This window comes from Coenobita brevimanus, chromosome 23 (genome assembly GCF_032717465.1).
Source record: "Coenobita brevimanus isolate Jiangsu-jjx chromosome 23, ASM3271746v2, whole genome shotgun sequence".
Lineage (NCBI taxonomy): Eukaryota > Metazoa > Arthropoda > Malacostraca > Decapoda > Coenobitidae > Coenobita > Coenobita brevimanus.
In genome coordinates this window covers 38,643,227-38,665,297 of record NC_136976.1, presented here as the reverse complement: position 1 = coordinate 38,665,297, position 22,071 = coordinate 38,643,227, and the positions used below count along the sequence as shown (strand labels likewise).

Sequence of the window (22,071 nt, the reverse complement as noted above, 5' to 3'; positions counted from 1 at the left end):
CAACACAAGGTCTGCCAAACATACAAGCCCTGTATGTCATAAGACATGGTTTAACCCCTAAAGACCAATGGCTGTCAAACGACAGTTACAGAAAATGTTGCATAAAGTCCTATGGGTTTCAATGGTACAGAGGCTACCAAAAACTGGTGGTAGGTAGTACCCCCTCTTTATGACGTATATGGGACCTGGCCAATGAGATCTAAGAGATCAGGTGGTGGAAGGAATGATTCGGCCCTCTCCCCGGGTGTGGGGACCCTCCCCCCATCCCCAGGCCATCTCTTCACCTCCCTTTGACCCATTGGATCCTGCCTTCTGTGTCCCTTCCCACCCAAACTACCCCCCATACCCCCAATAGACCATATTGGATGTGTGTGGCAGCCATAGTCCCTCCCTTTCCCCCCCCCCTCCCGATACCCCCCCACACTCCCTCCACTTCCCCATTCCCCTTTATTTCTCAAGGACATCCCATTCTTGCTCACAGTGAGGAGTGACTTTTTTTTTTTTTTTTTTTAACAGTCGATTGTGCACTAACCATTAGACACGTGAGAGTGAAATAAACATTTTCTGGTGTGTACAATCAAGCTCTCCAAACCTACAAAACCAAAATTTACTTTGGTGCCCTTTTTTTTTCTCTCTTTCTCTCTCTATACACAAAAGGTAACAATTTTTATTTTTGACGTACTTTGATGGTCGATATTGAGGTAGCTGTAAGTCATGTGACAAACTTAAATTTTCAGGTGTGTAAACTCAAACTCTTGAAACCTGTGAGAAAAATTCACTGTGGTGAAAGTTAAAAAATCGGACCTTTTTAGCTGATCTCGAGATACAGGGGCTAGGAGATCTGCAGTCTTTAGGGGTTAAATTCTATTCTAGTTTTTACTGACAGCCAGTGTAACTCAATTACAAATGAGGTAGTGAGGATTCTTGGAGACCACACTTAAGCCTTGCCACCTAATTTATTGTAGATTCAAACTTCTTTACTAGATTATTTGCAAGATCAATCCAAAATATGTTACTGTCATCAGAGACACGATCAATATGTGAATCAATGTTAAGAGGCAATGTCTATTCAAAACTGTCTCATGAAGTAGGCTATAGGTTTCTGTTGAGCATGTCACAGTTTCTTATCACCAGCATCATCCAACCCTCTGTAGCTCCATGAGGAGCATAGGAGTCCAGGGCTAGGCAAGTTGATCCTGACATTCAAGATGAGAGTGACAAGCCTCCCTCATCCCTGAGTGGCATTATGTGAACAAGCACAGGAGATGAATACATCATTGTATCAACTACTTGTAAATTTAATAATATGCTAGCCATGAATATCAGACATCTGTACCCATATATGAAAGGTGGCAAGATGTGACAGGCAAGAGGTAAATAAGACTGGATGATTGGGGAACTGAGGGTACACACAACCCTTGAACAGTCACCAGATAAATGATCCTCTGTCAGCTGCTTCAAGCCACAGGTACCATATTAACTGGTGGTAGGTAGTGGTGAATATCATCCATTCACGTTATGTACTGCTGCTTACTTCCTTCACATTTATTATTCTTTTTCTGTATCTGCCCTCCCCTCTTCCTATTTCCCCCACCTTTTCTCTCACTTTTTATTACTCCTCTTTCCATTTCAGTCTTAATGGTTTCCTTTAACCCAAGAAACTATTAATAATGCTGAATGGAGACCATATAGCCAAATAATAAGGTGATGTGCAACCTACTATGGTGGCCCTCTTTTACTGGGTGGAGATGCAAATGTGGTGTCCATCCAGGAATCAAACCTCCACACTCTTCCCCATGTCTCACTGCGGTGAAGTGCTGTCTACAGCAAGAGAACTGGTTCACTGCATGGAATGGCCCAGTTGTGGATACTCCTTATGAAGATTATGAGTCTGACATGTGCCTAGGTGATCCAACTCTGCTGGAGTAGTTTTAAGCAAGCTTAAAATCCAATTTCATCCAGCAAGACTTTCATCTAGCCCTTAAAAGAGGGGTCCACACACTATATGCTATTGTACTGTGCTTCCAGGACTTCAGCTTGTTCTTTTTACTGCCATCTTCCCTGTCAATTCTTAACTACAGTCCGCAATTTTAGCTTGTGACTAGGTAAATTACAACATAACTTATTAGTTACACTATACTGTACAGTTATTACTTAACAAAATGCCAGTATTCAACATACTTTCTTGCAGATTTGAAGTCCATGGAGCTAGGTCCTGCCAAGGCAAGAAGCATTTCAGGGGGGGGCTCACTCATACTTGAACTATCGGACTTTTCTCCAAGGTTGGGTCTCTTGAGTGGTGGTGTATTTGAGCGCTGGAATCCCTGTGGTTCATAAGGATCGCCAAGGGACACAGAAGAGCCTGAGGATGGGGCAGATGAGGTTGTGGAGGTAGGGGAGGCAGCAGACCCAGAGGAGGGCAGAGTGGAAGTCTTGGGGGCACTGGTGGATTGGGTGACAGACACACTGGTTGAGGTGGTGCTCTTCACCACTGGGGAGAGTGTCTGGTACACTGAAGCTGTGATTTGGGATTGTGTACTGCTACTGTGTGAGGTGTGTGGGGCTGCTGAGGAGGATGTGGAGGAGGGGTGTGGAGTGATCATGTGAGGAGGGTAGTGCCCCCCACCAGATGCGGGTGCCCATGGAGGCAAGTAGCTCATGTTGCCACCAGGACCTGAAACAAAGTACAATAACAATAAATATCCTGAACTGTTATACCAGAGGTCAAAATGTGACTGATTTGACCATATAACAGAGTATTAAAATATTACTACACATTTAGTTACCTGTATATGCACACACACACACACACACACACAAGCACAGTTCTGTATTAAAGCACAGTTCTGTATACAGATAAACCTCACTATAATGGACTCTTATTTTAATCAGACACCTTAAACCTATCAGATACTAAAGAGGGATACCTCCATATGGTGGCAGCTCCACTACCCAGTTATGCAAAGGTCCCTTAATCAACACTGAGGAATGTAATGTCTTCAGATGTCACACTTACATTCAAAGAAAAGCGAAAGATATCAGTGCATTGGACACAAGATAAAACAATATCCACTTCTGAACTAGAGTCCCTGAGAGTGGGTTTGAAGAGGCAGACTTGAGGCCCCTGATATTATCACCAATTTACTATATACCACCATCCTTTTCATTTCTCAGTTTCTATTATCATGAACATGTTTCTGGTGTGCAAAATGCAAAGTACTGGTCTGAATACAACAGCTTTCAGCTCAGAGATTATAATGCCTAACATGAGGGATACAGTATTAGTATTATGACTTATTTATTTTTTTTGGGGGGGAGGGAGGGGGAACTGTAACTGACTTAACCCCTTAAACGCGGATCGTCGCATTTGCGACAGTCGGCCCAAAGGACATAACGGCGGATCGTCGCGTTTGCGATTTGAGTAAATTTTGAATAACCGCGGGCAAGCAGGCTCCAGCTGGTATTGTCTATCAGTACCACCACCCTCTAGCTACAACTAGCATACTTTACCTTTGTACTACTGACCTCAGTTGTTGCCAAATATCGCGTTTTCCCCCCGTCCCCTCCCCCCACCACGGCCCGGCCAGCCTGGCTGTGATACATGGCAGCGCTCTGAGCACTCAGAACTGTAAATCTGCGCTCTCCTCTCACAAGCAGTTTATGCTACTAGGAAACGCTTGTTTCCCCAGTTGTAACACTAGCTTTTTTTCTCATGGTTTGCCCCTGTTTAGCGTCAGTTTACTGCAGGCTTTCAAAGTGAGATTATGGCGAGTTCTAGCTCTTCCCAGTCAGTGCAAGCGGCCGACAGGAACAAGAATAAAGTGGCGGACGTAAGGCAGAATAAAAAGCACGCCGTGGTGATCTTTTGGGAAGTAATATGATTGAAAATAATGTAGTATACTTGTTTTTAGCTGTGAAAATGGAAATGTTTGTTGAGTGACGGGAAGACCGCCGCCACAGTGCATGTCGGCCGTACGCTCCGTTGATTTTAGCCTTATTTTCAGTGCTTATTGTACAAATACGGATTCCTAACTACCTTTACGTTGTAGTATAAAGTTTACTGTGACAGAATGAGGCTGTGGTAGAGGGGAAACCGGGTTGCTGGAGGTGTGAAAGTGAAGATTTGGTTACCCAACTTTGCAAGTCTCCACAAGTCCTTGGGTAGTCCACGAAGGCTCAACACCTGTCTCTGGAGAAAGCTGAATGTAAGTACTATCTGCCATACCAAGTATAATGTTCTAGGATTAATCTCTGATTTTTGGCGAATATTTTCCTACAGGTACTCAGACAGCGTTACAACACCGCCACTCGGGGTGGAACGACTGTACACAGCCGCGTTTAAGGGGTTAAGACATGCAAGCTTGGTACTGCATTAGACTGGCAAATTAGGATTACTGCACCTAGATAACTTGACACATATCTGTGTTTATAAGAAGGAAGAATGTCTCTTTAGCAGTCTATGCAATGTGTAGGCTAAATTATTGATAAATACTTGATGCAACACTATACCCCATTTCACCAAGTTTGGCACCATCAGTGATGTCGTCAATGCCTATAGTGCTGATGTGAATCCTCTTCACTAGGTGAACCTCTATTTATTACCTTGAGAACCAATATAAAGGCAATACAAAATGGTGTATCCAGTACTGAGGATCTTTATCAATGCTACAGGTGTTGATGACATCATTGACTTGGTGCCAGACTTGGTGAAATGGAGTATAGTATTACAGTATTACTGTAGCCTACACATGGTACAGTATTCTATTTTCCTTTTAATTTTATTAAGAAACAACCTTATTTGACCTAATCTAAACATACAGTATGGTATATCTACCAGTACTTTTAATTTGGGTTCAATCCCACTTTTGGCAGACATTTAAGAAGGTGCAGGAGTATGTCTTTTATGTGTTCTTACATGTCAAGGTTCCCTCAGTGATGTATACACTTACACACACTGCCACTTCACAAATTTATTTGACCTAATCTAAACATACAGTATGGTATATCTACCAGTACTTTTAATTTGGGTTCAATCCCACTTTTGGCAGACATTTAAGAAGGTGCAGGAGTATGTCTTTTATGTGTTCTTACATGTCAAGGTTCCCTCAGTGATGTATACACTTACACACACTGCCACTTCACAAATTTTCTCATGCACTTTTTATCCTGAACTCCAGAAATAGTCCATACCAATACCTGTCAAAATTCCTTCAGTGACATACACAGCCACTCCAGCATAAATTTCCATATACACTTCTCCCCCTAAACCCCAAGTGGTAAGTGGTGGCAACTATCATCCACTCGCTTGATACAGTGCTGTGTACTTCTTCCTTAGGTGACTTTAAACTGAGTGGCAAGCGTAATCGTTTCCAGCAATCCAGGAAGCCATTTACAACACTGGGTGGTAACCTTATAACCAAACAGTGGAGTGATGTGGAGCCTATTACAGTGCACCTGTTAACGGGTGGAATGATGCAAACGTGGCATCCATCCAGGAACCAAACCTGAGCACTGCAAGGGAACAATAGAACACTGCACATGACAGCCCTGCAGGGGTAATTGCTTGTCTGCAGTTGATGGGTCTGCTCAATCAGACAGACTGGGACTGATCTACAGTACTACTGCTACTACCATAAACTCAAGAAACCTTCCACACCACACATGTGTGTGATGCTGTGTGGGGTTGGGTCACTTTTCCAGGGACAAAAAGTGGCATGCCTTGGTTCTAAGTATCAGTTACCCTTAAAGATCAATACAATATGGCTTGAAAATGCACCATCAAGTAGAGGCCCCACTCAAATCAGACTCACACAATACAGCTTGAAAGTGTACCATCAAGTAGAGGTGCCCACTCACACAAAAACTCACAAGATATGGATAAAAAAATATATAAGTAAATAAATGTGCCCTATAGCAGAAGTGCCCAACCACATAAGGCATGTGCAAGCCAGCTACTACAATATGTGCTAGTACATACATGTATACATACCTAAGAATTATTAAGTTATTCAAGTTCACATCATCACTGTCTGTTGGCCACAAGGTTTGGGAGTGGGAGGGTGAACACCAATGTTCCTCTTTCCAAAGTCACTGTACTGTACAGTACTGTTATGAGGTATATTAAATTCTAATATAACAAAGGTAACCCTTTAATATACATTATATCCAAGTCATACACATATATACAGTAGTACAGCACATATACTATGAACCCTTGATACACTGGACACTATATAAGACATTAACTACCATTTGAAAAGGATGTCTAATATTTTAGAACAGAGGTTCTCAACCTTTTCCTGGTCATGCCCCATTTTGCGGTTAGATCACATCTCAACGCCCCCCTCCCACCCTTATTCCATTATGTGACTATTAATGATTTTTTTATGCCTGAATTACATGGGGGGGATTAAGAAACATGTATTTATACAGTTCATTTTGAACCTCAAACTTGGTGTATAAGCAAAATACCAGTGCACAGGATATTCAGTGATATTTTTTGCACATGAGGGGTGTGCTTGCAAAAGTGGATTAAAATGGCAGTGCTCTATTTGACATTTATGTGGGGAGGGGGTTAGTGATAGCCAATTCCCTCTTTAGGCACAAAAAAATCCACAGGAATACATGGTGAGTGATGAGAAGGGTAGGTGGTGAACTGAATGAACGGAAAGCAATGACTGACTACGTGGGTGTGGATGAGAGATTGAGAAAGTATGTAATGGATGCAAGAGATTTCAGAAGTTGGGGAGTGGACTTTCTCACCAAAACTTGGTGGTGATGAAAGTCAAGGTTCAAGTGCAATGGATTAATAGAAGGCAAAGACAGGAGGAAGTATGGCAGTCCATACAAGGAAGGTAGAAAGGGTCCAAGAGGATGAAAAAAATGCAGAATATAAGAGAGAAGTGGAGTGATTGGGTAAATATGATTTGGAGCAGATAGGGGAGGTGGAAACTATGTGCATGATTTTCACAGAAGAAATCTGTGCAACATGGGAGGTGGTGTGTGAGGTAAAGAGAAGACAAAAGGGGATGCAAGGAACGGCATGGTGGAATGAAGTGGCAGGGCAAGCTGTGGCGCAAAAGTAGAAAGCATATGGTAAGTGGATGGGAAGCAAAGGCATGGAGGAAGTTGAGAGATGGAGGAGAGAGGTACATGTAGAGAGGAAGAGAGTGGTGAAGAGATTAATATGAAAGAGTAAGAAGTGAGTGGATGAGGAATTTGGAAGGAATATGAGTGTAAAGTGGAGGGAATGTAAGAAAATGTTCTGGAAAGAGGTTAAAAGAGTTAGACAGGGTGATACAAAAGTAAGTCAGGGAGTGAAAGATGAAAATGGTAGATTAATTCTGGAGAAGGGAGAATAAAATAAGATGAACAGAACATTTTACGGAACTGTTAGATACAGAGAATGAGTGTAATGTGAATATGAGTGGCTGGGGAATGGCTGGGAGAAGGAGGGAGGTGAGAAGGGCAGAAGAGATCAGTTGGATGAAGTAGTGGAAGCATTCAAGAAAGTCAAAATGGCGAAAGCCCCAGGAACTGATGGAGTGTGTGGTGAAAAGTTGAAGCATGGGGGAGTGATAGCAGCAGAACAGATATGGAAGATGTGCAGACTGGCTTGAGAGGAAAGTAGAGTCATGAAGGACTGGAAGTAAGGCCTGTACAAAGGAAAAAAAAGTATGTAGTAATCATACGGGCATTTGTCTTCTTAGTGTAATAGATACAGTATATGGTAGGATACTTATTGACAGATTTTGGGAAATAACAGAGGAATTTGTTGGAGAAAAGGGAAGTTTCACGAAGGGAAGAGGTTGAGTCGATCAGATATTTATCCTTACATCTTCAGTGGAAAAGCTTCTAGAGCAGGGAAAGAAGTTGTATGGATCCTTCATGGATTTAGAGAAAGCATATGGCAGAGTGAACAGACAATGACTGTAGAAAATATTTAGAATACATGGGGTCAAGGGGAAGTTGCTGAATCCCATGAAGAGTATGTAAGAGGGTGCTAAGGCTGCAGTGTGTGTGGACAGTGAACTGAGTGAATTTTTCTATCTGAATGTTGGATTGAAACAGGGATATGTCATGTCTTCATGATTGTTCAATCTGTATATGGATGGGGTTATAAAGGAGACACAAGGTAGGGCAGTGGATGTTGGAGTGGCCCTAATGAGAGAGGGCCGCATTTGGAAACTACCTGTATTGCTGTTTGCAGATGATACTGTATTAAGTGAAGACGAAGGGGGACTACAAGGCTTGATGAACAAGTCTGGGAGAGTGTATAAGAAACAGAATCTAAAGATGAATGTAGGGAAGAGTAAAGTTCCAGTCTTCGAGTGAAATGAAGTCACTAAATGTACAGTCAGGTTGGACGATGAGGAACTGGAAAATGTGAGTGCATTTAAGTACAGTCCTTGGGTAGTGTGATGAGTAGGATGGAAGTTTTGAGGATGAGGTGCTTGAAAGGGTACGACAAGGAAGAAAGGTGGCTGCTTCTTTGAAAGCAGTAATATGAAACAGAGAAGTGAGCATGGAAGTAAAAAAAAAAAAAGTCACTGCATGATAGTATTAGGATACCAACTATAATGTATGAAAGTGAAGCTTGGACCTTGTTGGAAGGAGACAAAATGAGAGTGAGGGCAGTGGAAATGAGTTACTGGAGAAGAGCATGTGGAATTACAAGGAGAGACAGACTGACAAATGAGGATGTGAAGGAGCACTGTGGTGTGCATGTGGATATGATAGAAAGTGTTAGGAGAAATACACTGAGGTGGTTTGGCCATGTGGAGAGGACAGAGAGTGAGAGACTAACAAGGAGAGTGTATATGAGTGAAGTGGAGGGGAGGAAGAGGAAAGGGCAGGCCAAGGATAAGATGGAGGAAGTATATGAGAGAGGGGAGTGTGAGCTGGGAGGAGGGCTGTGAAATGGCGGGAGACAGGGGGACATGGAGGTGATTTGTTTGTAGCCTCCCCTTATGGGATTAACCCCTTAACCGCGGGGCGTCACTTTTGTGACGCTTGGGAGCAAGGGATCATACCGCGGGGCATCGCTTTTGTGATTCTGTGTTATTTTGAATTCACCCGGGCTTCCAAGTGGGGGCTTGTATCATCTATCAGTACTGCCAATGTCCAACACTAGTCAGCACTCCTAATATCATCTGTACTCCCATCCATTGTTGACAATTTAGCCATTTCTCCCCGTTCTTGACTCCCCTCCCTACCCCCCCTCCATTATCCTATCCTCTCGCCTGCCCGGCCGTGCTACGCTAAGTAAATCTTCCCTGGAATTTTTCACTGATTTCATCCATTGAAATAAGCCCTATGCCCTATTCTTATACCAAATAATATATACAAGAAAGAAATAAGGTAAGTGAGAGTGCCATACACCTGGAATTGGCTAATTATCACCTGACAACACCTCACGTGCACTCGTTCGCTAATTTTCGTTGTTTTATTCCCCTTGAAATATGCCGTATAATCTATTTTCGTAATAAATATACATATAAGGAGGGAAGGGAGAAGCCTTAGTGATATTTACATTCACTTGGAACTACCTAATTTATAATGTATTGTCTAGATTTCCTGCCAATCATTTCAGTGCTATACAGAGCTGTTTCAAGAGCTAACATTGGTAGTACTGAATATCCCCTAAGTAGGCCTCCACCCGGCCCTCCCTTATCAGTTTACTCTCATCTTCCGAAGTGGAGGTACGTCTGTTTCGTCTTGCTGACTTCAGGGACTTTTTCACCCCCATGCAAAGGGCCCTGTGACCTTTACCCCCTACTAAACCTCGTGTGGAAAGAGGTAAAGGGCTGACAATTGATAAAAGAGTGACTACGATCTTTCTATTGAGTAAAACAGTGCAAGTGGAATTGTAAATAATGTGTAAATAATGTGTAAACAGCAAGTGAAAGTAATGAATGTAAATATACGTGAACAATGGAAAATAGTTTTATAAGTTACTTCAAGTGACAGTGCATAACACAGTGTAAATAAAATAGAAATGTAAATAACGTAAATAAAATAGAGAACGTAAATAGAAATGTAAATGAGTACAGTAGTATTATAAGAATACGAGTATATACCCTAGGAGTAATGAAAGTGAAAGTTTCACTCTAGCATGTCTGAATACTATGAGTTATGAGAGTGAAGATGAAAGTGACATTCACTCTCAATGCTAGTATACAGGACAAGAAAGTGAATGCTACATATTTTACTGAAAGAAATTGAATCCCTACAGTGACAATAAACTAATACTACTCAAGGAAACTTATGGATAAAGACTGTAGATATATATAAGTGTTATATAGTAATAGAAATATAAAGTGTGAGGGGTTTTATGAATAATAAATGACAGAGTACCAAGAGCGAACTAGCGCAAGTGCGACGGTCAGACGCGCTCATAATTTTTATTGCTTTCACAGTTTTTTTTTTTTTTGGAGTATGGATCCCAAACTACTTGAAAATCATAGAGTAGTGTTTATAGTATTCATATCTGGCTGTAGTAATCATATTACGGGTTGTCAGGAAGTGTAAAGTGGAGACTTCGTTACCCAACTTCAGAGGTCTCCACAAGTCCTACGGTAACTGACGAAGGCTCAACAAACATTCCAGGAGAAAGCTGAAGGTATGTGCCATAAGCATACGTAATTTTAATATTCTAGGACTAATAACTGATTTTTGGCAAATATTTTTTGAGAGTCTGTCGGAGCCCGAATAACCCCGCGGCACACGCAAAACATTGGTAAACATGCCCGCGGTGTAGGGGTTAAGGCATCTGGAAATAGATAGATACTGCAGACAGATATATTTTGCACATGTTCTTTGTTGCTGATTTTGAATGCGAGGTCATATACCAGATGGAACACTGAGCAGATCCTTGCATCAGTTACCTTTTTTTTTGCTGCATTGGATACTGACAGTGACCAACAACGAAAATGCTACCTTAGACAGATATATGGATCTAAATATCGTCGGATTAGAGAGTCCACTAAAAAGATCATGAATACAGTGCTACAAAATGAGATATTATATACCTGTACTCAAACACATGGGCATCAACACCTTCACCTGGTCTTATGCACGACCACCATGTCGTAAACATCATTACCTGTTCATGGGCCAAAAACCCACCATATTCATTGGCCAGAACCCCACCAATTAGCCATAAACTCCACCATATGATCATATCACCACTACATGGACAACAACACCATAACTTGGCTGTAAATACAAATTACCATAATCATAAACACTGATACACATGGTCATAGGCTTCATAATGAAGCCACATGGTAAAAAATACCATCACACTACCACAGTCATTAATGCAAACCTGTGCTGATGGTCATTACATGATGACCATTACATGATCATTATATTCTATCAGAAACATTAATAAAAAACAGATTTTCTTCATATTATGAATATGAACCAATTACCATTCTTTGCAATTTACAGTAATTCTTGTAACTGTTTTGTTCAAGTAATTTGACATACATCCCAGAAGACAAAGGTATGGTATGTGAGTGTGGGAAGCAGGACTTTGTCAGGTGAAGTCATGATGGATGACTGATGTGGAAGAATATATGTGGGTGTTAATCAGGAAAGGAAACCAACTCTTGGATGTTCAAAGTTTCAGAAACAAAGATGCTTCTTCTGACATAAAACTTCCTGGGATCTAGGTTTTACTGCATGGCAAGGCCAATCAGAAAGGGAGCAGGAAAATGGCCCCGCAACAGAAAATGAACGAAACCAACTTATTACACACACACACAAAAAGGTCTTTCCAGGGTTGGAACAGAGAAAAAACATAGGGTGCAAGTAGTAATCAAAGGTTCACTATCACACACACACACACACACACACACACACACAAGACTTTCTCATAAAAAGAGAAATGAGGACAGTACTAAGAGGAAACTACTCATCATGGAAAGAAGTGACTAGTGGAGTACCACAGGGTTCAGTGCTGGCACCAATCATGTTTTTAGTGTATATAAATGATATAAACAGTAACACTGGAAATGAGAGCTATCTGAATATGTTTGCAGATGATGCAAAAATACAAAGGAGAATTACTAACACAGACTCTTGTAAAGAGCTACAAGAAGAATTAAATAAACTTCATGAATGGAGTAATACATGGCAAATGGAATTCAATGAGGACAAGTGTCATGTGATCAAATTTGGTAAAAGTGGAAAAAGACCTGATTGGGATTATAAGTTAGGAAATAAAACCCTATACACATCAGAAAGAGAGAAAGACCTAGGTGTGATTATCAATAACAGACTATCTCCGGCTGACCACATCAGCGAGAAGGTAAGGAACATGTATACACTGCTTGCAAATATGAAAATAGCATTCACATACATAAATGAAGACATGCTAAGAAGGATAATAACATCATTCATTAGACCAACTCTAGAATATGCATCAGTAGTCTGGAGTCCTCATCTCAAAAAGCATATAGACAAGATTGAAAAAGTTCAAAGGGCCGCTACAAGATGGATACCAAGCTTAAGGGACCTAAGCTACAAAGAAAGACTAAATAAACTGAATCTACCAACACTACAGGAGAGAAGGAAAAGAGGTGACATGATAATGCTATATAAGTGCATATCAGGAAAGGAGACAATAGACATAAATGATTACTTAACATATGGAGAAGCATCAGCAAGAGGACACTGCAAAAAACTGCGTAAGACGAGAGGTGATAAAGACGTAAGGAAATTCAGTTTCCCAAACAGAGCAATTGATCAATGGAATGCATTACCAAATGAAATAGTGTGTGCCAAAACAATTCACAAATTTAAGGATATGTACGATAAATATGGTTTAAGACACGGGACAGTACGAGCTTGACTCATTCCTGTAAAGATACAATTAGGTAAGAACACACACACACACAGGACGCTGTCAGCAATGAAGCCCCATGCTGATCGTGGGGAAATTATGCTTAATCAGTGGCGAAAAGGAGGCCTGCTTATTGTGATAATGTTAATTCAGTGCATGAGAGATGGTCCCGTCTGAATTGAGTGAAACGAAGCCAGATGATTCCATCAAATAAGGGTAAAACACAGAGGTGGTTTTAAATTTTTGTATGACTGCATCATGGTGGAGGGAAGAAGTCCATTGTTTACATCCAGGAGATGATGAGTTCGCGGAGTTCTCCAATGAAGACCGGAACAAGGGAAGTATTACTCTGAACCAAACAAGAGTAGCCCATGTGGAGAAAATGGCCGAAGGGAATGCCCAGGAATAAAAACAGGTACAGTATGGACAGCAATTAGGGAATTACAGGAACGGACCTCAGAACAGGAGACAAAGGAGTCCAAAAATGAGTTGGAGAGCGTCTACTGACGTAGTGCTGACCAGAAGAGAAAGGTATCGGAATTAAAAGTGAGCAATGAATCAGCCACAAATGAAGTAAAAAAGCTTAAACAGGAAAATATGTGGCTAGAGGAGGATGGGGACAAGATGAAATGTAAACTTGACAAGCATGAATCAAAAACTAGGATGCACAATGAACATATCAAGGAAATCAAAGAAGAACACCAGGGGTGGAAGAAACTTCAAAAAAAAATTTATAACAACAGAGAATGGAAAACCAGGAAAAGATGGGGAAGGAAGTGATTAAGGTACTAAAAAGTATAGAATCTCTGGTCAGAGATGTAGCAGATAAGAAAAGTGCGATGATTTCAGGAATGAAAGAAAACCCTACGTTAATAAGATCAGAAAGGGAAAGAGAAGAACTGAGAAGGGTAAAAGAGATTGCATCAATGGTTATGAAGGGCGACAATGAAGCTCAAGAAGACACTGGAGAAGTGTTCAGACTGGGAAGATACGAGGAGGGAGGGTCAGGGTCACTAAAATTTTGGTCACAGGTCACGGTAAATGAGATTATTAACATGACATGGAACTAGCAGACAAGGAGGGGCTCTAGAATATTTGGATAAGGAGAGATGTAAATGAGAAAGAATGGGCTAAAATAAAGGAGTTAGTCAAGGAGCCTAAGAAAAAAATGACCAGAGAACAGAGGAAGAGAGGACAGAGTTATACTGGAGAGTTATGGATCAGGAACTGAGGAAGTGGTACTGACAGAGAGAGGAAGGGAGGAGGACAGAATAAAAAAACAACATAAAAAGACTGAAAGTGGCATGTGCTAATGCAGATGGCTCTACCTCGGTGAGGCTAGAAATTTATAATTTCTTGAGGGTAAATGAGCCAGATATTATGTGCATTGTAGAGACCAAGTTAAGAAAGGATACTGATACTCAAGTGGAAGATGGTAAATACAAATTACCATGTGCAGAAGAGATAGAAAAGAAAAAATGGGAGTTATGATAGCAGTGAGGAACAGCACAGATGTGGATAATGTGGAACTGGGAGAAGGTAAGGCAGAACTGGTAAATATGAAACTTATACCAAAGGGAAAGGCAGGAGAGACATCGCAGTAGCATATGTCCTCCCCAAGACAAGGGTGTGGAATGAGGCTGACATGGTTAGACACCTACAGAAAGTGATTGAGAAGGCAAAATATAATCCTAGTGGGTGATTTTCATTGTTAAGAGGTGAACTGGGAGGAGTGGGACTCAGGAGGTAATGAAGATTCGTGGGGCAGTATACTATTAATTATAGCAATGAATAATGTAATGACCCAATGGGTCAAAGAAGAGACAAGATTTAGAGGTGATGACACATCAGCAAGACTAGATTTGCTGCTAACCAAAGAACTTAATGTAATTGAATCTCTGAAATATCTGTGTTCTATAAGAGAAAGTGATCATGTGGTGCCTGAGATTCAAATGACAGAAAGGAATGTGGTGTCAAGAGATAAGCTAAGCAGGCATGGAAGATACAACATTGGAAAAGCAAACTTTACAGGACTGAAGAAGTTTCTCAATGAAGCGGACTAGAGAGAATTCAGAGAAACAAGAGAGACGCAAAAGAAGTGGGATATCTTTCTAGGCATTTACAGTTTGGGAGTGGAAAAATATGTGCCAATAATAAGTGGGAGAGAGAACTGGAGAAAAGACTGGTTCAACAAAAGGAGTATGATAGCAAAAGGAGAAAGGGATGCAGCGTGGAACAAATGGAAAAAAGAGAGGTAACGAGAACAAAGGAAAGCTAAAAAAGAACAAGAAGTGAATATACAAGAATCTGGAGAGAGGAAGAAAGAAATTTTGAAAGAGATATAACTGACAAATGTAAGGATCCTAAACTGTTTTACAGGTATGTCAATTGCAATTTGAAACAGACGGAAGGAATTAATAAGCTGAAAGTAGAAGGACAGATCTACAAAGATGCAGTGATGCAAGCTGAAATAATGAATAAAAGTTTCCAATTGGGTTTCACTAAAGAAAGTGATTTTGTGGAGGGGGAGGGAGTGACTAGAAATGCAGTGCTAAAAGATATAAAAGTGGGAGTGCAGGAAGTGTATAAATTACTGGAAACTCAAGACGTAAGGAAGGCACAAGGGCCTGATGAGATCTCGCTCTGGAAACTAAAGGAATGCAGAGAACAACTGGCAGATAAGATTCACCATTTAATTGTGTGTTCTCTAGAAGAAGGGGAAGTGCCTTGGGAATGGAAGTGGACCAATGTGGTACCAATTTACAAAGAAGTGAATAAGGATAAAACCCTGAAATATAGACCAGTGTCCCTGACCAGCATGGTTGCAAAACTGTGCGTGAGAATCTTGAAAGACAGATGCATAAAATATCTGGGAGAGATGGACATTTTGGCAGAGAGTCGGTTTGGTTTCAGGAATGGAACCTTGTGTGTCTCTAACTTGTTGAGCTTCTATTCCAGGGTGATTGACATGCTCCAGGAGAGAGATAATTGGGTGAATTGTGTATACTGTACTTAGATTTGAAGAAAGTCTTTGACAAGGTACCCCATAGGTGACTTATGTGGAAACTGGAGCACATACAAGGACTGAAGGGGAACCTCTTGAAGTGGGTAAAAGACTTCAAGACAGACAGACAGATGAGGACAGTAATAAAGGACAGGACGTCAGGGTGGAGGGGAGTAACAAGTGGAGTCTCGGCATCTTGCAGGGCTTGGTGCTAGTGTCTGTAATGTTTCTGCTCTACGTAAATGATATGGTGGATGGAATGAACAGTTATGCAAGCCTGTTTGCCGACAATGCATAGATCATGAAAAGAATTCAAGTTGAAGAGGATTGTAAAATGCTGCTGGAAGACCTGGGCAGGATTTATGATTGGAGCTTGGTATGGGAAATTAAATTCAATGCTAAAAAGTGCAAAATACTGGGAATGGGTAAATGTACTATGAGGCCATCACTGAATTACTCAATGGGAAAGGAACCAATCACAAGAGCGAGGGAAGAGAAGGAGCTGGGACTGTTGGTCCAGGACAATTTGTCATCGGAAAAACACATTAACAAGATTGTCAGAGAGACATATAAGCACTTGACAAATACAAGAGTAGCATTTTAATACATGGACGAGGAGATGATGAAAAAAAGTGATAGTGGGTATGATCTGCCCAAGGTTAGAATCTGAGGCAATGGTGTGGTCTCCACATGAAATGAAAGATATAAACAAGATCAAGAGAATACAAAGAGCAGCAACCAAGAAGGTCTCTAGCCTGACAGATCTATCATACAAGGAAAGGCTAAAAAAGCTGGGTCTGCCTTCCTATGAGGAAGAAGAGAGAGGGGAGACATGATTGCAGTGTTCAGGGTAATGATGGGAGTGATAAAATTGACAAAAAAGACCTGTTTGTATGGGATGGGGGAGCAACAAGACATGGAAATATATTGAAAAAGAAAAATTGCTTGAAAGATATCAAGAAATAAAGTTTTCCATGTAGATGCACTGATCTGTGGAATAGCCTAGACAAAGAGGCCGTCCAATCCAAAAACTTAAATGAGGTTAAAGCAAAGTTTGACTAACTGAAACACAGAGAAGGGACTCCACAAGTGTAGGTCATTTCCTGTAAATCACAACTAGGTAAATAGCCTACATGCACACACACACACACACATATTCTGCAGGCCATTTTCTCTCTCTCTCTCTCTCTCTCTCACTCTCTTTAACCCTTTAACCGCAGGCTTGTTTTGCTCTGACTTGCGGCTCCAGCGGGCATATTCGCGCTCTGACAGACTCTCTAAAAAATATTTGCCAAAAATCAGTTATTAGTCCTAGAATATTAAAATCACATATGCTTATGGCACATACCTTCAGCTTTCTCCTGGGGTGTTTTTTGAGCCTTTGTCGAGTACTGTAGGACTTGTGGAGACCTCTGAAGTTGGGTAACAAAGTCTCCACTTTACACTTCCCGACAACCAGTAATATGATTACCACAGCCTGATATTATCACTAGAAACACTATTCTATGATTCTCAAATAGTTTAGAATCCGTATTCCAAAAAAAAACACTGTGAAAGCAATGAAAATTACGAGGGCGTATGACCTTCCCACTTGCGCTAGTTCGCTCTTGGTACTCTGTCATTTATTATTCATAAAAACACTCACAGTTTATATTTCTACTACTATATAACACTTATATATATCTACAGTCTTTATCCATAAGTTTCCTTCAGTAATAGTAGTTTATTGTCACTGTAAGCATTCAATTTCTTTCAGTAAAATACGTAGCATTCACTTTCTCATCCTGTATACTAGCATTGAGAGTGAATGTCACTTTCACCTTCACTCTCATAACTCATAGTATTCATACATGCTAGAGTGAAACTTTCACTTTCATTACTCCTAGTGTATATACTCGTATTCTTATAATACTACTCATTTACATTTCAATTTACATTCTCTATTTTATTTACATTTCTATTTTATTTACACTGTTATGCACTGTCACTTGAAGTAACTTATAAAACTATTTTCCATTGTTCACGTATATTTACATTCATTGCTTTCACTTGCTCTTTACACATTATTTACACATTATTTACAATGCCACTTGCACTGTTTTACTCAACAGAAAGATCGTAGTCACTCTTTATCAATTGTCAGCCCTTTACCTCTTTCCACACGAGGTTTAGTAGGGGGTAAAGGTCACAGGGCCCTTTGCATGGGGCTAAAAAGCAGCGGAAGTTAGCAGGAGCGAATCAGACGTACCTTCACCTTGAAAGATGACAGAGAACTGATAGTGGTGGCCTCCTGCCGCCTGGCTAGGGTGAGTGCAATACTACCAACTTTAGCCTTGTGAGACCTGCTAATATATAGCAATGAAATGACTGGCAGGAAACCAAGACAATACATAATAAATTAGGTGGTTCCAGGTGAATGTAAATATCACTTAGGCTTCTCCCTTCTCTCTTTATATGTATATTTATATCGAAAACAGATTATACGGCATATTTCAAGAGGAAATAAACAGCAAAAATTAGCGAACGAGTGCACGTGAGGTGTTGTCAGGTGATAATTAGCCAATTCCAGGTGTATGGCACTATCACTTACCTTATTTCTTTTTTGTATATATTATTTGGTAAAAGAATAGGGTATAGGGCTTATTTCAATGGATGAAATCAGTGGAAAATTCCAGGGAAGATTTACTTAGCGTAGAATACAGTGTGGTGGCCTGCAATAATTAGGTAGTTCCAGGTGAATGTAAATATCACTTAGGCTTCTCCCTTCCTTTCTTATATATATTTTTCTTAGGAAAATAGATTATACGGCATATTTCAAAGGGAAATAAACAGCGAAAATTAGTGAACGAGTGCACGTGAGGTGTTGTCAGGTGATAATTAGCCAATTCTAGGTGTATGGCACTCTCACTTACCTTATTTCTTTCTTGTATATATTATTTGGTATAAGAATAAGGTATAGGGCTTATTTCAATGGATGAAATCAGTGAAAAATTCCAGGGAAGATTTAATTAGCGTAGCACGGCCGGGCAGGCGAGAGGATAGGGTAATGGAGGGGAGGTAGGCAGGGGAGTCAAGAACGGGGAGAAATGGCTAAATTGTCAACAATGGAGGGGAGTACAGATGAGATTAGGAGTGCTGACTAGTGTTGGACATTGGCAGTACTGATAGATGATACAAGCCACCACTTGAAAGCCCGGGCGAATTCAAAATAACACGGAATCACAAAAGTGATGCCCCGTGGTATGATCCCTTGCTCCCAAGCGTCACGAAAGTGACGCCCCGCGGTTAAGGGGTTAAGGGGCTTTCACACATTCAGGAGTCGGACAAAGAGTCGCCAAGAGTTCAAACTCCTCGCGTATTCTTGTCAATTTGGCCAAGAATCCAGCAATCTTGGAGAGCGCCAGGTGGGCACTACAAGTAGCTACGCATAGCTTACGCATTGCTATGAGTTCCCTAGGGCGGCGCTATGAGTAGAGAGGAGTCACTACGTATTGCCGAACCAAATGGTCCGTAAAGGTCCACGAGTAGCCATGAGCAGCTAAAAGTAGCTAGGAGTAGCTAAGACCCCCATTACAGTAGTTATGAGCACGCTATAACCATCAAGAATTTGATGCAAGTCTGTCAGGTGTGTCCGGTGAAAAAAAAATGTATAATATATATATATATATATATATATATATATATATACAGTATATACAGTATATATATATATATATATATATATATATATATATATATATAAAGGATGTGATGCAGGTGGACTACTCATTCAAAAGTGAGCTTGCATTCAGCATAGACCTATGTATCCTCAACAACCATGGCCAGAGGTGCCAGCGAATTGAAACTTCCGAAGCTGCAGGTGGATTTGGGATGTGAAGTGACCAACATCAATGTGGCAATATGTAGGCTGCTACTTGAGAAGAGGAAAAGGAAGCAAAAGAGGAGAACCCTGAGCAGGTTATGGCTGCTACGACGTCCTATGTACAGCCAGTACAAGAAACTTATTGAAGAGTTGAAATTAGAGGATTCCCATAGCTTCAGGAATTTTCTTTGAGTGGATGAAAACATATTCATGGAACTGCTGGAAAGGGTTGGTTCCCATATCAAGAAGCAGGACACCCGCTGGAGGAAGTCATTGTCACCTGGGTTGAGGTTGGCCATCACTCTACGCTATGGCTTCAGAGTGGCCTACAATACCATCTCACTTATCATTCCCGAAACCTGTGAGGCCATCATTGCAGAGTACCTGAAGGATGTCCTGGCCTACCCCACAACAGTCACTGACTCCCAGCAAACTCACAAAGACTCCTACCACACTTTCACCTTGCTCTTGGCATATTCGGAGCGACTCATAGATAACTCTTAGCTACTCTTCATAATTTGTGGATGAAACGAAACGAAACTTTTGAGCACTCCTGCGAAACTCCTACCTACTCTTGGAAGACTTCTTGCTACTCTTACCAACTCCTAGCTAGCCTTTGTTACTCACAACGATTCTCAGTAACTTGCGAAGGTCTTTTTATACAAGAATCCTTTAAGAGTAGCTATGAGTCGCCAGGAGTCACTAAGAGTAGCCACGAACGCCTTTGGTATGCGCAAGAGTTTAAAAAATTCGTAGCGGTTCTTGAAAAATTTTGAACATATCAAAAACATCAGGCATGTGCGAGGAGTCCCGAGACAGTGCCAAGAGTCCGTAGGACTATAGAGGAATTGTCAGAAGTAGGGTGCAGAGTGTCTCAAGAGTAGCAACTTGCAATGATTCTTCATCAGACTCCTAAATGCATGAAAGCCCCTTTAGTCTTCACACTCCCCCTGGAAATTGCTCACACACCCCTGGGGCGGGGGGGATGCCTCCCAGGCTGAGAACCAATGTTTAAGAACATATACATGCTGCTTAGTATACTAATAGCTTTGTTTACATGGAGCTTTCCCTTATACTTAGAGTAAAGCACACTTGACCTGGGTCATTCCATCATGGGGAATGTTACATTCAGAGACGAGTTATTGAACTACTCTCAGTTATACCTGCAAAAGTATGAAATATAAAGAAATGGTTTTTGCAAACTATATAACCAACACTTCACCCTCATCATACCAGAGTTGGATAGTTTATATGTTTTAATTTGAATGTCATATAGATTTTCAAATGTTGCGTGAGGAACGTTACCTCGATAATAACCCCTCTTGTAGTTGGCATACGCAATTTCAGTAAGTCTGTGATTTGATTGGTTCAATCAAACAGTGCTTCACCTCAATATGTCAATTGATAAGGATCATAACCATACCCAGGAAATTTGATTCCTGCTAATAACTGCTGTGCCCTTAAGGAAAATGTGACTCTGAGACACATTACTGATTGTGCGATTTACTGACATATGATTACACAATCAACTCTTATTATGGTTACAGTAATTATAAGTAACACAAGCACAAACAAAATGTGTACTGATGTGAAATTTACACAATAAACTAACCAGAAAGTGGTTGGCAGGGGTGCTCACCATCCACTCACTCGATGTAGTGCTGCTCTCAGCTGCCTGCCTTTTCCTCTCTTCCTTTCTTCTTTCCATCCTTCATTCTTTCCTTTTCCTTCTGTCTACTGTTGACTCTACACTGAGTGACAAGCCAAATGGTTTCCTGTACACCAGGAAAACATTAACTATGCTAGGTGGCAACCACATAACCATATTACGGCACCTGGTGGTTTAGTGGGCAATTAAGACGCTCTAATCAGATTGAGCCAGTGCAGGTTTATATCCAAGGGATGGTTGGGGTTTACTGCTCATTTAATGCCACTCAGGGATAAGTGAGGCTGGTCCTCTCATCTTAAATGTCAGGACCAACTTGCCTAACCCCAGGCTCCTACACATCTCAGGGGGCAACACTGGATTAGATAATGAATAAATGAATGAACTAACAAGAAGACAATTCCTGTTTAACTGACATCAACGTATTCAAGTGACAACAACAATATGACATCAACACAGACTATGGTCCTTCCAATTTATCCAGATCATTTAGGCGTTGTCCCTCATGGGACTTCCCCTACATGCGACGTTGCCACAGTTTCTACTGGGCCAATTATCGGATTAGAGACAAGGGTTAACCCTCACTCCCAGCTCTCCCTCTCTCTTTCTCTCTCTCTCTCTGCATATAAAATCAACATTTTATGGAGATTTATTTCTATAAAAAGTCTATACGGTTTTATGAATTATTA

General features: G+C 40.9%; 1 protein-coding gene across 1 annotated transcript in view; it reads right to left on the bottom strand.

Moving 5' to 3' along the window:
- LOC145392948 (uncharacterized) overlaps positions 1 to 22,071 on the bottom strand; it is a 114,211-nt gene that overhangs the window by 48,318 nt on the left and 43,822 nt on the right. Inside the window, exon 2 of the mRNA XM_080267236.1 lies at positions 2,178 to 2,674. Within this exon, the coding sequence (XP_080123362.1) occupies positions 2,178 to 2,674 (497 nt within the window). The remainder of the gene's footprint in view (positions 1 to 2,177; positions 2,675 to 22,071) is intronic.